At 46.3% G+C, this 15207-nt stretch overlaps 2 protein-coding genes and 1 long non-coding RNA gene across 3 annotated transcripts; 1 reads left to right on the plus strand and 2 right to left on the minus strand.

The window, feature by feature from the left end:
• Window positions 1-4412: 4412 nt before the first annotated feature.
• Window positions 4413-4826, minus strand: PFN3 (profilin 3). The gene has a single exon (XM_010218182.2). The coding sequence runs from the start codon at window positions 4824-4826 to the stop codon at window positions 4413-4415; it is 414 nt and encodes a 137-aa protein (XP_010216484.2).
• Window positions 4827-5585: 759 nt separating this feature from the next.
• Window positions 5586-14241, plus strand: MTARC2 (mitochondrial amidoxime reducing component 2). The gene is made up of 7 exons (XM_088532495.1): window positions 5586-5851; window positions 5934-6107; window positions 10552-10714; window positions 12477-12617; window positions 13340-13401; window positions 13505-13576; window positions 14092-14241. Exons 1-7 carry the CDS (start codon window positions 5586-5588, stop codon window positions 14216-14218), a joined length of 1005 nt encoding a protein of 334 aa, XP_088388621.1. The 3' UTR covers window positions 14219-14241.
• Window positions 14155-14812, minus strand: LOC148596049 (uncharacterized). Its single transcript, XR_015913816.1, has 2 exons — window positions 14694-14812; window positions 14155-14311 (listed from the first exon to the last, which is right to left on the minus strand). It is a non-coding gene; the product is annotated as an uncharacterized LOC148596049 (long non-coding RNA).
• Between the last annotated feature and the right edge of the window lie 395 nt (window positions 14813-15207).

Here is a 15207-nt window from a genome sequence, read left to right on the forward strand (position 1 = left end):
GCACTGTCGCTCTGAGGGTTTGCCCTGCTCTTCACCAGCCCAGCTCAAACAGCAAGAAAAAACAGACGTTTTCCCTTCTTCCCTTCTTTCCGTTCTTTCCTTCTACCCCTCTTTCACCATGTTTTACAACCAATGACACCATAAAGAAGCTCGAAGCGTCTCCTAGAAAGGCACTCCGCCCGCCTGCCTCGGGCCTAGCAGGGCGCTTTAAACCAGACCCGCGGAGCGCTCAGCCCGTGGCCGCGGCTCTCGCTGGAACCAGGTGCAGGCGCTGCCTGCGCTCGCCGTGGGCACTGAGGGAGGGCCGAGAGCTCGCGGGGATCGCAGTGAGGCGGGCGGCAGCCAGGAGGCCCCGAGCCGGATCCCACCGCGGCACGGCGAGCCCGTGGGCACGTGGCAGAGCCTGGAGTCTGGGGCCAACACTCCCGCGCCTCTGTGGCCTCGCTCAGAGCAGCAAAGGATTCTGCTGGGCTGCTGTAAAGTAGGGATTTTTCCCCTTCCTTGTTCATATAGGAAGCAATGTCAGGCTGCCAGGGCTCTGCTGCAGGGTAAACTCCAGACCGAGTCTAGACCGCGCAATTCAGTCCGTGGATAATGTTGGCCACCACGCAGACGTATCGGGAAAGGTTGCAAATAGCTTTTGTATGGAGATATAAAGCACAGGCATCCCCGGCCTCCACCACGTGCAGCTAGCACCACAGACACCAAGAAGGAGGCTTTGCCTCTGACAACAACGGGCCACTCGCAGAGGTGCCAGCACCAAGAGCAGCCCGGCCCTCAGCGAAGCCTCTGCTCCACCGATCGAGGCTGGAAGGCGACTGTCCTTCAGTGCCATCTCCTGGGAAAAACCCAAATTTCCACCGGTGCGTGTCAGCCGCATTGCTCCGCACCTCCTCCTGCAGGGATATCCTGCCCACCGAGGCAGTTCCGCAAGGCCGGGCTCTAAGGAAGTTGGGTCCCAGCGCAGTAACATGGCTCTGCATACCAGGGCTTTACAGCCGGTTGACTCCCCAACCTCTGTGTCCTGTTTGCAATTGTTCCAAAGGCAAAGTTATACAAACATTGGCTTTGTTTTCTTTCTTGAACGTCTAAGCATGCATTGTACTTTGGAGAGTCCCTTGCGTGTCCTCGCTGGCTGCTAAGTCGTCTCCCAAAATCCACCCGTCTCTGTGCTGCAGAGTGCACCAGTCCCCAGCCAAACCTCTCCTCTGTCCTTACCTGCCTTCCCACATCCCTTGCATCCCTACCCTGTGTATCCAAAATCCTACTGACCAGTGCTGTATTCACCTGGAGAACTGCAATTACAGAGCACGGGGAGAATTTCTAACGTGATTAGACTGTGTTTGTTAACACTGGAGGGAACATTTGCTTGGAACAACCATTTGGTTCAATTCAGAGACACCGAAGTTTAACATCTGACTGCAGGAAAAAGGCAAATTTCAAATAATTTTCCTGTATGACCAGAGAGTGAATAAAGTAACCTGCCTGCCTGCCTAGCTTTTATTTATGATTCCTTGTGTGGGAAAAGCCTCCCAAAACGCCTCCCCTTATCTGATTGCGCTGTGTTCCCTATAAGGGGACACATCTATCATAAATGACCCTATTTTCAATTCTATCATCACCAATTATCTGCCTGAGATTTTTCTCTAAGTTAACTTCACAGCTTATTTCTGGTGCACAATTCCCTGAACTCAGATTTCCTTGAAGATTACAGGAGGAAACAGCAACGCTTTTATCTTCCCATACTCTATATGGAGGAATTTTATGAATTTATTGTTTGTGTTTGGAAGGAAGGATTTAATTTGTCTGCGTAATACAATGGTGTATAATATATTTTTTATCACATCTCATCAAAATCAATGTGATGCACTGGGGAATGAAGAAGATAAGATGACTGCATATTCAGTAGTGTCAGGCATCGCCTCATCCTGTGCCTCCTGGGAATTATAAGAGAACTGCTGGAAAAATGCCTGAAACGGCCCTTCTGCTGCCATTTAATCCCTATTCCTTCACTGAGATGAGACTAACCTGTATTAAGCTCCATCCTGGCACCCCAATGACCAAGCCTGTCATTAAAAGTCTCCAACACTGTTAAAAGACTAAACAAAACTAAAACCTTTTCTAGGCAATCACGGCCACCTGAAATCTTGCCATATGGGTGCTTCTGAGCTGACAAATGCTTTACCAAGCTCATTGCCTTTCTGAACGGAGAGACGGTTCCAGTTGCCGTGGGTTTGACGCTACAAATCTTCTATTTGGTCAGATTTAAGCAAATTCTGCCTGGGGCAGGGACCTGGCATGGGGAATTTCAGCACAGAGGGCTGGAAGTTCAACAAAGTGAAAAGCAACTGAAAACAAGGTCATTTCCTGTGAAATTCAAGTTTACTGTAGTCTGGCTACAGCAAAAACAATTCTATTACACTAGAGCTGATGTTCGGTGTGTAATAAAATCAGTAAAGAGATTTTTTTTTTTCTGAAAGGCTCTATTCACCCTGGTTTATAGCAGAAGGAGGTGGTGACTCCTAGGTAAGTGCCTGATACGGAGGATAAAACAGAGCTGCTGGTTAAGCTGCTTACTGGAGGCTTTTTGAAAGGTGCCTGCAGTGTGGCTGAACAGACTGCTTTACTCACAGCCTGCTCTTAGACCTGAAATGTTAAGCCATGGCCACGCTCTTGGCAGCCACTTCTCATTTTACATTCCTCACATCACAGCAGGAGAGGAGAGACCATGCAGATGCTGCCGCCTTCTGTTATTCCTCCTTAAGCTCCCTCATGCCGTAATCTTCATGAAGAGACAGGGCTGAAGTAACAGATGCCTTTTGGAGCTGGGTGAAAAAAGCTTCCTTGGGCTCCAGAATGGCAGATTTAGGGAACAAATGTTTCTTGTCCTTCTTGGATTTATAAATAAATTATTCTCTAAGTTAACATGCAATTGGTAACAAAGGTTAGCTATTTCTAGATTTAGTTAATAGGTCCTTCCAGCTGAAGGAGACTTCTTTTGTAAAACTATCACAGTGCCTAGCTAAGAAGCCGCTGTAGCTGTTCGCTGCACCATCACACTGGATGGGTCTAAACTGCTTGCAAGCTCAGCTTATGGGGACAGTGCTTACTAATCAGACAGTCACTATGGTTTTGTTGAACATTTGCTAATATATGAGACACCTGCTTCCCTTTATAGTATTTTTCTGCTCCTGTGGGTATGGTTGCAGATTAAAAATCTCTGTGTGAGTTTAATTAAATCACAAAATATTGACTCCCTTTTCAAATTAGAAGAATAACGATTATCAAAGAACCTGCAAGTGCTCTAAGTTTGTGCAGCAGGACCAACTCAATTTTCATTTCTGTGGCACCTTCACACATTCTTCAAGAGTTAATTATTTTTGACTCAATGAACCTGCGAGACCAAGCAATTTGAAGGCGGAGGGGAAAAAGGAATTATTGACTTTCAAAACAGGCTCTGCAGGCTCTAAAACAGGCTCTGAGTGAGTGTGTGATTTTCCTGCTAGAGTGGGGAGATCCAATGGCTACAGAGAACAGGGCATGTTACTGTGGTTTGTGAGCAAGGCCTGTCAGTGTTGCTGTGGGAAGGCGTGCAGCAGGTTCAGGCCTGCTGCCTGGCACCTACCAGGAGCAATGGAGCAAGGAAGCTCCAGGAGATGGGACTGGTCTTGCCTTCAGCACATTACCCAATGTGATCTGACCAGATTTGGGGAAAGAAAATCAAGTTAGCTGACAACATCAAGGGGAAGAGATACCTGCTTCGAGTTCTCCTTCCGTTGATCCCATCTGAGTGAAGGTGACCGACCTTCACTCTTCCTATGCTCAACCCTTTCTGATTAATGAGTGGCAAATGGTGTATAATGGATTCATAAAATTCTTAACGTGACATGAAAGAAAATGAAATGAGCTATTAATTACAGCAATAGCCTAATGGTATGTTAATGAAAATGAAAGACAGGCAGCCTATTTTAAGTAGTACTGCTTACTGTTAGTGTTGTGGACTACTTGTAGACATAGGAAGGTTTCAGAAACGACAAATGGCATCTGGTGACTTATCAAACAGCAAAGTAGAGAACCAGAGTGCAAAGGAATTGCCATTCTTTCTTCCCTTTCCCAAAGCTACCATCAACACAAACCTTTTCCCCAAAATCAGTCAGCAAAATACAGTAAAATGAGAGTAACAGGGAGAGATCACCCAAGATGGCCTGGAGACAACCCAAGTAACACCGAGCACCCTGGTGAGGAATGAGAACGTGGCTCATCTCTGCACCTGGTCAGGCAGATTATTAGTGTACCAGAACGTCTGCCTGCCCAACAGCCCCTACCTGAAAGAAGCAGGCAAAGACATGTTTAACCAAATCAGGATGTTTTCCTTGCTCTTCCTGTCCTCAGGAAGATGAGTAGCTTTGATATTATCTGATGCACGTTTTCATGCCCATAATCATTTCATGGACCTTCTTATTGAGGGCTCCTCCATGGACGCCCCTCTTGCCCATGAGGAAGATGAGGGCTCTGGAGGTCCTGCCAATACAGATGGACCTGCTATCTCCACCTTTGGTTCTGATATCCATTACATCATCTTCTTCCACCAGCAGGTTGTCACGAATCACACTGCACTTTTTGCCGGCCACAGTGATGCCAGTTTGCAGGAATGCCTTCCTATCAGGGCCAGTGATCAAGCCCACTTCTTGAGGAGAGATGGCTGCGAGCAGCCCTCCCGGCTTGGCTGCCCACACACACTTGTTGTCAGTGTGGCCCACGATAGCCACATCTTCAACATTCTTGTCCTTCAGGATGCAGTTGATGTAGTTCTTCCAGTCCCCCATCCTGGTCCCAAAGCCCCGTGCTGAACTCCTCTGTCTCCTGGCTCCTGAAGGGCCAATCCTAGAGGTTTCAATGTGCGCTCCTGATCCCAGCAAGCTGCGCTGGGGATTCAGGAGAAGCCCTGGCCGTGCTGGTCGGGAGCGTGCGGCAGGGTTGCCAGGAGTCCCTCCATGGTTCCACCATTGTGATGTCCCGCAGCCCCGAGCGCCACAGCCGCGGGGCACCGGCTCTCACCCCGGCCGGGCACCGGGCGGCTCTCACGGGCCGTTTGCTCAGACACGTGCCCAGACGGGCCGAACGGCCCAGGCCGCAGCACTGAGGTCTGCCCGCTCCGGGGCCGGCCGCCGAGCATGGCTCATTCCCAAACACCTCCCCCTTCCTCCGAGCTGGCCCCGTGTTTCATTTACACATGTGTTCGTGCGCTATCCACCACCTTTTCTGGAATGTGGCTTGTTAAAACAGTCCAAGTATTAAACAAAAAACCAACAGAAGTAGAAGACAGTTGTACGTGTTTGTGTGGACACTTCACACTGCTCTTTTTACCATTGGCCTCTGCCCGCGCAGGCAGGTGGCGGCTGCGCCGCTCCCGTGACCGCGGCACCACCTGACACCAAGACGAGCGACCCTTTCTCCCCACGGCTCCAGGGCCATGTCGGGGTCGGGGCGGGCCGCCCAGGGGGCCGGGCCGGGCCGCGGGGACGGCGGGAGGGCTGGAGCGGCGCGTCCCGCCCCGCGCCGGCCCCGGCAGCGCCGCAGTCGCCATGAGCGGAGCGCGGGGCGCGCTGGGCCGCGCCATGGCGGCGGCTCCGCGCTGGCTCTGGGCGGCTGCGGCGGCGGCGGCGCTGGGCGCCCTGCTCGGTGCCTGGCGCTGGGGCAGCAGGGGCCGCCGGCGCCGCCGCGGGCGGCTCGAGCGGGTCGGGACGGTGTCGGGGCTGTTCGTGTACCCCGTGAAGTCGTGTCGCGGCGCGGCCGTGTCGCGCGCGCAGGTGACGCCCATGGGGCTGCGCAGCGGGGAGATGCGCGACAGGTAGCGGCGGCGGCGGCGGCCGGGGCGGCCCCGGGGTCTGCGCGGGCGCGCTCAGGGCGCTTCTCTCCCTGCTGTGGCGCAGGTTTTGGCTGGTGACCAAGGAGGACGGGCACATGGTGACGGCCCGGCAGGAGCCGCGCCTCGTGCTGGTCTCGGTGGGCTGCGAGAACGGCTGCCTGACGCTCAGCGCCCCCGAGATGACCAAGCTCTGCTTCCCCATCCACCTGCCCCGCAAGAACCCCGTGCAGAACTGCAGGTACGGCCGGGGCCGCGCGCTGCGCCCTCTGCCCGCGGCGCTTCCCGGTGCAGAACGTGGGGGACGAAGCTCTCCGCTGTGTGCTGTGCAAAAAAAACACTTATGGCAATGTGAGGCTTAAGGGTTTTTTTTGTTTGTTTGTTTCTTTGTTTAATCTGTTAAATTGTAGTGAAAGCAAATCTTTCGAGATGAAGGGATCATGTGCTGTATATTTCTGCCAAATGAACTGTGATCTTCAGCCTTCATACAATGGCATGTTTGCTCATTTCTGTTTGCTTTCTGCTTTTTTATATTTTCATTTGAGCTCGCATGTGGCAGTCTCTGTCTTGCAGGCTCTATTTCTTGCCTGCTACCCACACACCCGTCAACGTTTTGGGTTGCACATTGGCCATTCGGCGTAGATGAGCCGCCAGGGCCAACGTTCCTTCCCCGCTCACCATGAGGTGCCCAGATGAGTCTCCCCGTCGCCTGAGCTCCCCTCTGGCCCTGGGAGAAAGAAGGGCATTTCCAGGGAGCAAGTCCTTCCTTGTAGCCTTTCCTCATCTCCTTGAGGAGCTTAACCCGGTGAGGAACACTGGTGTGTCAGTTATGCGTTCAGCATTGCCTTGGCCTGGTTGTTTCAGCGATGTATTTTAATCTATGCTGAAAAATGGCCAAAGGGAAACACAAATCAACTTCTTGCTGCTAAATGACAACTATACGTAAGACTGTGCAGTAACTGTTAAGTGGTATTAGCCTCTACAAACATGCTGATAAGTGTTTATTTCCTTTGCATAGCAAAACAGGTTAATGTAGCAGCTGCTGTGATTAAAGCTAACAGTGCTTGGAATGAACTGCATTCATTAGCTTCTAGAATAAGTGTTGCTGTGGAAACCACTGATTAGCAGAGCTCAGGATCTTTATTTACATAAGGCAGGTGCAAGGTTATGCACTTTGCAAGGTTGCGCACATGCAGGTTATGCACTTTGATATGTTATTTTTCTGAAATTCAGAGCCACTAGAAAAGGATTTAAATAGGCAGCACTGTAGTAATGAAAAAATAGGTTGGACTTATGAATTACAGATGTCAGTGTGTTGTATTTCTCTCAAATTTTCTTCCTTTGCTTTAATAAACTCTTGCCCTCTCTGAGTTTAGAATTGCTGGGTTTAAGAATGTAGATAAGCAGGTGTGTGTAAATGGACTTGGAAAGTTGCCAGGTTGTCTGATACATGCATGCTGCCATGGCATGTGGAAGTAGCAATGCCCATAGTTAAAAGTTGTCTAGTTCTTTTCAGCTTGAGACCTATGTTTTGTGCGACTGCTGCGCTTAAACAGTTTGAGTTGCCTTTTGTGTGCTCCAGGATCTGGTCAGCCATTCCCAAAAGTGAGATTTGGGAACAGTTCAGGCGAATGAAGTCTTCACTTTTTTTCCCAGGTTTTCGCTTCCAGCTTGCAGCAATCCTATTGCAAGGTCCTGTCCCTGGAGCTGTGTTTATTCTGTGCTCGGAGCGCACAGTGCCTTCCCATTGGGGCTGGCTTGTGCCCAGCTGGAGCTCAGGGAATGCGATGGCACGTGGGCTGGAAAAGGCTCTGCGCACATTGCAGTGCTTTAAAACTGCTAAGTCCAGTTGCAGTTTCTACTTCGATATCAGAAAATACAATGTTTGAGGGAGGCAAGTGTGATGCTAAAGCCACTGCATGCACTTGGTGTCTATCTGTGCTCATAGTTTGTTGGATTGCCAGGGTTGAGAGTTTCTACAGCTCTCTAGTTAAGAGGCTGCTGCCGTCTGCATTCGTGCATTTGAACGTACATGTTGTGATACGTTAGTTATATGGTTGCATAATGTTTCTATGGATCCCTGTGTGCAGAGTGCTTGGGATTAATCTGCTTTTGGGTAGATAATAGTGATCTAGGAAGCTGTAGGACCCTTGTGTCTGTTGTCAGACCAGTCTGAAGGCAGGTCTGTATTCTGTCTCAGAGTTGCACTGTTTCTGGATAAAACAAAGGACCAAAATAAATAATTTTATTTATTTTATAATTTTATATAATTATAAATAAAATTTATAATAAATTTTAAGGACCTTACTCATGTAACGAGTAACTTTTAATATGTAAACATTTTTAATAAACACCTATGAACATGTTTATAGATGCATCACCACAGAACAGCAGTGCGCCCCGTATCTTGTTAGTATATATAATTTATCCTAATCAAGTTAGACTTGTTCTTTCTGTCTAGGAAAGCGAAGGCTGCCCCTTATCACCTTCATGCCTTTGAACAAGTATGGCTCTCGTTTCCTCTTGGTCTCCACAGTACAGTTGCTTGCTGCCTTGCACCCCTTCCTGCACATAACAGCAGAAAGTGTCACGCTCATGGGATCTACTTCACCTTAACCAGAAACTCCCAGGAGCTTCTGTGGGTCATTCCTTGCCTCAGATGACCTTTCTCTGGGCTTGCCTGGATCCCTGTTCTCCACCTCTCAGACTTTTGCCATGATATGCAAGTTTTAAGCTTCCTGATCAGCTTTTCATCAGGTCAGCTTCAGCTCCTGCATTACTGCAGATGTGGTGATCAGCTTAAACAACATATTTTATATATATACTTATTAATATGTATGTAATATACTTATATATATATATGTATTATTTAACTGACTGTAGGAGCAAATCTCTGCTCCCCAAGACTGCAGCCAGACAGTCTGTGAGCTAGGGCCATCTCTCAGACTTGCCTTCTGTGTTCTCTGTATTCTGAGCGTTGTGAGCTGATGTCCAGATGGGAGCACACAGGGGAGCTGGTTCCCTGAGGTGCTTACTGGTCAGTGCACGAACTCGTAGTGCGCTGACTCCCAGCAAGTCCCTGAATTACGCAGGAGCTGGACGTTTTCATCACTGACCTACGTATGGGTGGTATGGTTAGCTCTAGGATGCTAAGAGTGAGCGTGTATTTATGAGGACTCCTTCTTGCTCCTCAAACAGCGCACCAGAAGTGGTGACTTAGTTAGTGGTGGCTAGTAGCGTTAGCCAGCTACTAGCCTTGAGTCCCGGCTGTGTGAGGAGGTCAGGCCTGCGAGGTGCTCGGAGCCAAGGGATCTGGCCACTGGTGTGTGCTGCTGCCAGCACCTCAGTCACTCGTGTCCTGCTTGGATGAGGAGGGGCTCAAGGAGCTGGGCACCAGCTAGGTGAATTGCCTGGGCATCCATGTGCTTTAAGCTGTGCAGTGTATGGCTGCGGTGGCAGAGGAAGCTGCAGTGCTTTGGGGTCAGAATCAGTACTTTGAGGACAGTAATAAAATCATTTGTGACTGGTGTTGAAGTTTTTTGGGAAGTCAAGTGGAGGATTACATTTCCTGCCAGAAAAATTGCCACTTGAATAAACTTGTTTGTTTCCTGCTGTCAGTGGCTTTTTATGCCCCATGGACTTTGCTTCTGGTTTAAATCTTTAACCTCTCTTAGAACACAGAGTAGCTCATTCTCTATGTTTTAGTGTTACTTATTGACTTTGATACCTTACACTGGACCTCCTGGGATGTTGTGCCAGATGTTTTAGGGGAAGGCAATGCATATCCTTTATTATTGTTGTTGTTTTTAACTTAGCTTTATCTGGTGGGGGGGAAAAAGACTTTCAGATTTTGGAAAACAGCTGTTTTGGGGAGGGAGAAAGTCTCTTGTTGAGACCACTGGTCAGATGGTTCAAGTTTCACTCTCTGCTCAGCCTTCTGAGCTGCAAAACTCACTCTCAAGTGGCTCAGATCCTATGTATGATTTCTGAGAATGGTGTAAATATTAGGTTTTAACAGAAGCTGCTTGTCATAAGAATATTTTTGACACATGCAAATCTGTTAGTGTTACGGTGTTAGTTCAAATGATCTTTGGACAGCAGTTTTACTCAGCTCTGGCTAAATTTTGGCAGCACTAAAATTTGAAGGAAAGCTTCCTGAGTGTCGAGGGACAACATTTACAAATTTGTAATTACAATAACTAACCATGTCCATTTTATCTATCATTCATTTTCTGAAAGCAGTTACCTTTCAGTCACTTTCTGGATAAAGGTCTTTTGGTGTTGAAGTCACACGCACACAAGGGCAAGAACAGACCCTTTGCTTTGCCTGAGAGTGCAGCAGGCTGACGGGATTCATTGCGGGGCTGGTGAGGTGGCATTAGATCTGTGCACCTACTGCCTGTTTCAGGGCTCATTCCTTCACGCTGAGGTCAGCTGGTATTTTCTGCCCATGTCCATGCTACTCATCTTCCAAAATAAGGTGTACACAAGGAAATTGTGTGCTGGGAATGGTTCTTATCCTATATTCTCTACCCAGCTTCTGCTTTATTATAATTCGGGTAGTTTGTTTACAGGATCTTACAACAACTTTTTTTTTTTTAACAGGCCATTTGTCTTCAAGTAGTGTTGAGCCTTCAGCTTTCCAGCTCACTTGCTGATATGTGGTCTAACTTGTGATCCTCCAGGGTGTTTGGAGTGGATATCCAAGGGAGGGACTGTGGTGATGAAGTGGCCCAGTGGATTACCTCTTTCCTGAAAACAGAGCCGTATCGACTAGTGCACTTTGAGCCTTCCATGGTGCCAAGGAAGTCGAAGAACGTAATCAACCGTTTCCGAACCACCGATGAGGTAAATGGATCTTTTTCACAGCAGTTTGGTTTTGTGTCCTTTTTAAAATTTATTTTCCCTTGCCCAAACGTGCATGTTCAGCCCTCAGGTGATGAACTCAATTTAGCAAAGTATGCAGTCATACACTTGAAGCACATGAACAGTCACTCTACCTTTGATGCAATGACTTTACTTGCCTAAATTTTGCTTTAAGTCTGCTCTAAACTGTTGACCATCCACAGCTAAAGAGGTTTATGCTGACCTTTTAAGAGGAAGTGTTACATTGCAGAAATATTGGAACTCCTTTTTTGCCTTGGTGAGTAGAAGGAAGCTATATTTTAAAGATGTTTTGCTGGTGTATCCATTTTGAAAACCTTCATTCTCCATCCTTTGTTAGGTCCAGCAGTGTTGTGATATGAGTTGTCTTATATTTTGTATGGTGCTAAAAGGGATGGTGCTAAACCTGTAGTCGCAGGGTAAGGAGTTACGGTCCAAAGAGGGCTGCAGAGTTTTAATCTTTTTCTTCCTGTGAGGAGGAGGTGGAAGATGGGATATTTGATAAAGATTTGCAGTCCAGGAGAGGAGATTATGTGCTCAGTCAGTACATTCTCTAGATATCCTCCTGTCATTGGAGCCACTGATGCTCTTCTTTTTGACAGAGTAAAACTGCATGTAGAGATGGTTTCAACCGAGCCTGACGAGTTTTAGCTCCTTAAGCAAATGCAAAGTGTGACAATCTTACTCTACTGTTGTGGTGTTATTATTTATAGAGCATCAGTGATGCACTCATAGCACAAACAGTAGGAGGAATCTGCAGTTCTGGACCTTTAGACATGTGCGTTTATCCTGCAGGGGCACTGAGGCCAGTGGAGAAGACAACAGTTTCAGCTAACTGAGTGGCAGGTTGGAAAGGGCCGTGTTCAGGAGTCCTAGCATGAGCAGAACTGTTTCTGTAGCTATTGCCACACTCATTTTCTTGTGTTTGGAGGAGAAAAAGGCATAGTTCAGCTACAGTATGCATGAGAGAAAAACTATAATATAGGAGAAAGGCAGGAGGAGGGGTTTTATGCCAAAATTCTCCCCAAAATTTCCTGCCCTTTAAGGGTCACTGGCAACTATGTAGAATTTTTCTTTTAATCCTGTTCCTTGGCCTTGTTTGCCACAATGGCAGCCCTCTTGCCTCTAAACAAACTTAGGCCAATGAATGGGTGGTTGCCATCTAATGTGCTTATTCTGTATGTGGAACTTTCTCTGTCATAAGGTAGATTCAGTGCGGAGTTGATTCAGTATACTGTGGTAAGATAGATTCAGCATATAGAAAAATGCAGTTAGTTGATTAAAGTCAACCAGGTAAGTCCAGCAAGTCCATAAACTTCTTACTGTCTTAATTTGCAATAACCTGTTTTACTGACATACTTTACTCCACCTGTAACACCCAAAAGTAGTGTTTGGAACATGCATCCTGTATTGCCTCCATTTATTCCATTGTATAAGAAGATGCGGTAGCTGATATATTTTGTGGCTTAACTCTCTAAATAAAGCTTAATTTTACAAGTTGAGCAAATAAAACTTAGAGTGGTTACTGAAATAGGAAAGGGCTTGTTATTTCACTTCTTAACCTGCTTCCAGTGAATTAAAACCTTACTGCAGCAACATAACACTGCCAGGCTACTGTATGGCCATTGGCTCCAGCCTACCAGTCTTTTTACCATTAAGTATTTCTGCAAACTCTGTTCCCATGGTCTTGCAGCAGCCATAGGATTTCTTTTGTTTATTTATGTAGGTTGCCTACCCTGACTGTAGCCCAGTCTTGATGCTTACAGAAGCTTCATTGGAAGATCTAAACAGCAGAATGGAGAAGAAAGTTAAGATGGAGAACTTCAGGCCAAATATTCTTGTTTCAGGTTGCAGTGCTTATGAAGAGGTAAAATAATTCCTAAGTGCCTTTTTGGAGGCTTGGATATGTTTTTTGCAGCTTCTTTTCCTTGGGGGATTGTGTCTGCAAGGATGAGAAGCTGCTCTGTGATTTACAGCTGACCTCCAGACAGGTGCAGCTTCGGCTCACTTAAACGTATGTGACACACTGAGGGTGGCGACAAGCCTGTGGGTACTTACTTACCTTAGTGAAGGATAAAATAAGGGTATTTAAGTGACAGGTATGACCGAATGCTCATCTTAAAGTGTGAAGGAAAGTTATGCACAATATAATGCATAAAATTAATTATACAGATAAACAATTTGTAAATTGTCAGCGTGCTGTTTTGTAATGGTTGTCACAGGAGTAAAACCTCACCCTGTAATACTGCAGTACCATAACTGCATCTCTGACAATATTCCAGTGGTGCAGAAAGCACCATACCTTATGAAGGTAACTGGTGGTGTTGATGGCTTCTGGGTGTTTTGATGTCATGTTTCTGTTCTGCAAAAGAATTTGCTCTGTGGTGAATGTAATTACTGATATGTGCTGAATTGGGTGAGTGAAACGACAATAGGTAGTCAAATAAAATAATAACACTTAACCTCGTGGATGTGAGAAAAGTGATTGTCCAGAATGATACCTCTTCTTCTGGGAGTGAGAACCAGCTCCTGGAGAAACGGTTACATGTGGATATGTCTAATCTGTGCATGATGTTTCCCTTCCCCCAGGACTCCTGGGAGGACATTGTTATTGGTGATGTGGAGTTGAAAGGAACAGTGTCTTGTGCCAGGTAAACGTTTGGGACTCCTGTTAAATACAGACATGCACACACACACACATATGTATGCATACATACATTACTATTATTGACTTGGCACTGTCTGTCGTTGCAGGTGTATTTTAACAACCGTGAACCCAGACACTGGGGTCCTGGATAGGAAAGAGCCACTGGAAACATTGAAAAGGTTGTAAAAATACCAGAGCTTGTCAAGCCTTGCGAGTGGGTATAGGTTAGAACCCAACAGGCATTAGGCAGGAGATACATAAGTGATTGTAAGCATATGTTAGACTCAAGGTCAAGCCGTAAAGATCAGTCTATATTGGCTTTAGTTCTACTTTCTGCAGTTTCATATGGTAAGAAAACTCAGCAAGTTCTTTATTTTTTGCAAACTTTACCTTTTCTACCTCTTTTGTTTCTGCCTGTGTGAATGCCTGTGGAGATAGATATTTAAGGTATTTACGGGTCTAACTTAGCACTTTTGGCATGTTTCTTTATGATTGTATTTACATAACCATGTATTCACACACACAAAAACTATCAGTTTTATTCTGTTTGAACTGCTTAGTTCTCTTAACTGTTATATTTATTTAGTTAATTTTAATCTAATATGTTGACCAACATAGGGCATCACAGTTCATATGCCATCTCTCTGTCATCGCTGAAATTTTCTGTTTCTTAAGAAGTATTTTCTCTCTGTAGTTACCGCTTGTGTGATCCGTCTGAGCAACATCTGTACAGATCCAGCCCTCTCTTCGGAAGGTATTTTGCTGTTGACAAAACTGGAACAATTCAAGTTGGAGACCCTGTGTACAAGATAGTCCAGTAAAGGGAGATAGATTTTGATCAGAAGATATCATTTCACTTTGATATTCAAATTGCTTTCCCATGAACATAGCCACTGCCATATTTTGTCTTATTCCTTGCAGTATTTTCTGTGTTTTGTGTCTTTGTAAGGCACAAGTGAGTCCTTGAGCGTATGAAGTGCCAGTGATTGTGGAATGATGTGATCCTAAGATATCCTGATGTCCTAGCCACAGTTGTAGAGGGTGATGTGTTCATCTTTAGCTCCTCTCTGGCTCAGTGAGACACTTACTATTGAAAGCTGGCCTGCTTCAGCAAGAGGATGTCTCTACTAAAGTCACCATATAGAGAAGTAGAGTTTATGCATCGAGGAAAAAGAAAAATTTAGACTTCTGGTGTCACGTAGCCACTAAGCAGGAAATTGGGAAGTTGCAATTTTAGGCTGAGCATTTTAACACCCATACACACTATGCATTCTTTATTTTTTTTCCCTTACTAACTGACCTAACTGAAATGTTAGCCACTTACATGAAATCCATAATCATATTTTCTGCTGTTACAGCATCTAAAACAAGTGAGGAGTTGATGCAGGGGAAAGAAACTACTTGGATGATGGCAATATTCTGTCAAATCTCGCAGAACTTAAACTGTACGCAAAGGCAAAAGTGGGCACTTGGTACCCATAGCATTGTTACGGATTAGCGTATCTGGAAAGAGTGTGGAGTTGGCCAAAAGAGGATTTTAGATAAGCATGAAGAAGGACAAATCATAGGTGAGTCTGGAGTGTAGATTCTCCGTTCTCTTTTGTGAGTATGAGCCTGGGATTTTGCTGCCTGTGCACAGCTGACACTGGCAGAGTGAAGAGCCATCCTGCTTTTGAGCAGATTCCAATGGATGTACATGACAGTCATGGAGCAGGCATATAAGGAAGGTAGTTCAGTATTTTTTGTTATGTGGGAGTTGCTCCAGATAGTTCTTGGTTAGTCAAGTGCTCTGTAAGTGTTAAGTTCTCTT

The sequence above is a fragment of the Tinamus guttatus genome, unplaced genomic scaffold, assembly GCF_059628265.1.
Source record: "Tinamus guttatus ecotype Peru unplaced genomic scaffold, ASM5962826v1 Tinamus_guttatus_pri_ptg000033l, whole genome shotgun sequence".
Classification (NCBI taxonomy): Eukaryota; Metazoa; Chordata; class Aves; order Tinamiformes; family Tinamidae; genus Tinamus; species Tinamus guttatus.

Bases quoted from the DNA above. Each gene is read 5' to 3' on its own strand.
- PFN3 (XM_010218182.2), bottom strand. From the start codon at position 4,826: ATGGGGGACTGGAAGAACTACATCAACTGCATCCTGAAGGACAAGAAT.
- MTARC2 (XM_088532495.1), top strand. From the start codon at position 5,586: ATGAGCGGAGCGCGGGGCGCGCTGGGCCGCGCCATGGCGGCGGCTCCG. The intron at 5,852-5,933 runs GTAGCGGCGGCG...GCTGTGGCGCAG, and splicing joins AGCGGGGAGATGCGCGACAG to GTTTTGGCTGGTGACCAAGG. The intron at 12,618-13,339 runs GTAAAATAATTC...CCCTTCCCCCAG, and splicing joins GTTGCAGTGCTTATGAAGAG to GACTCCTGGGAGGACATTGT.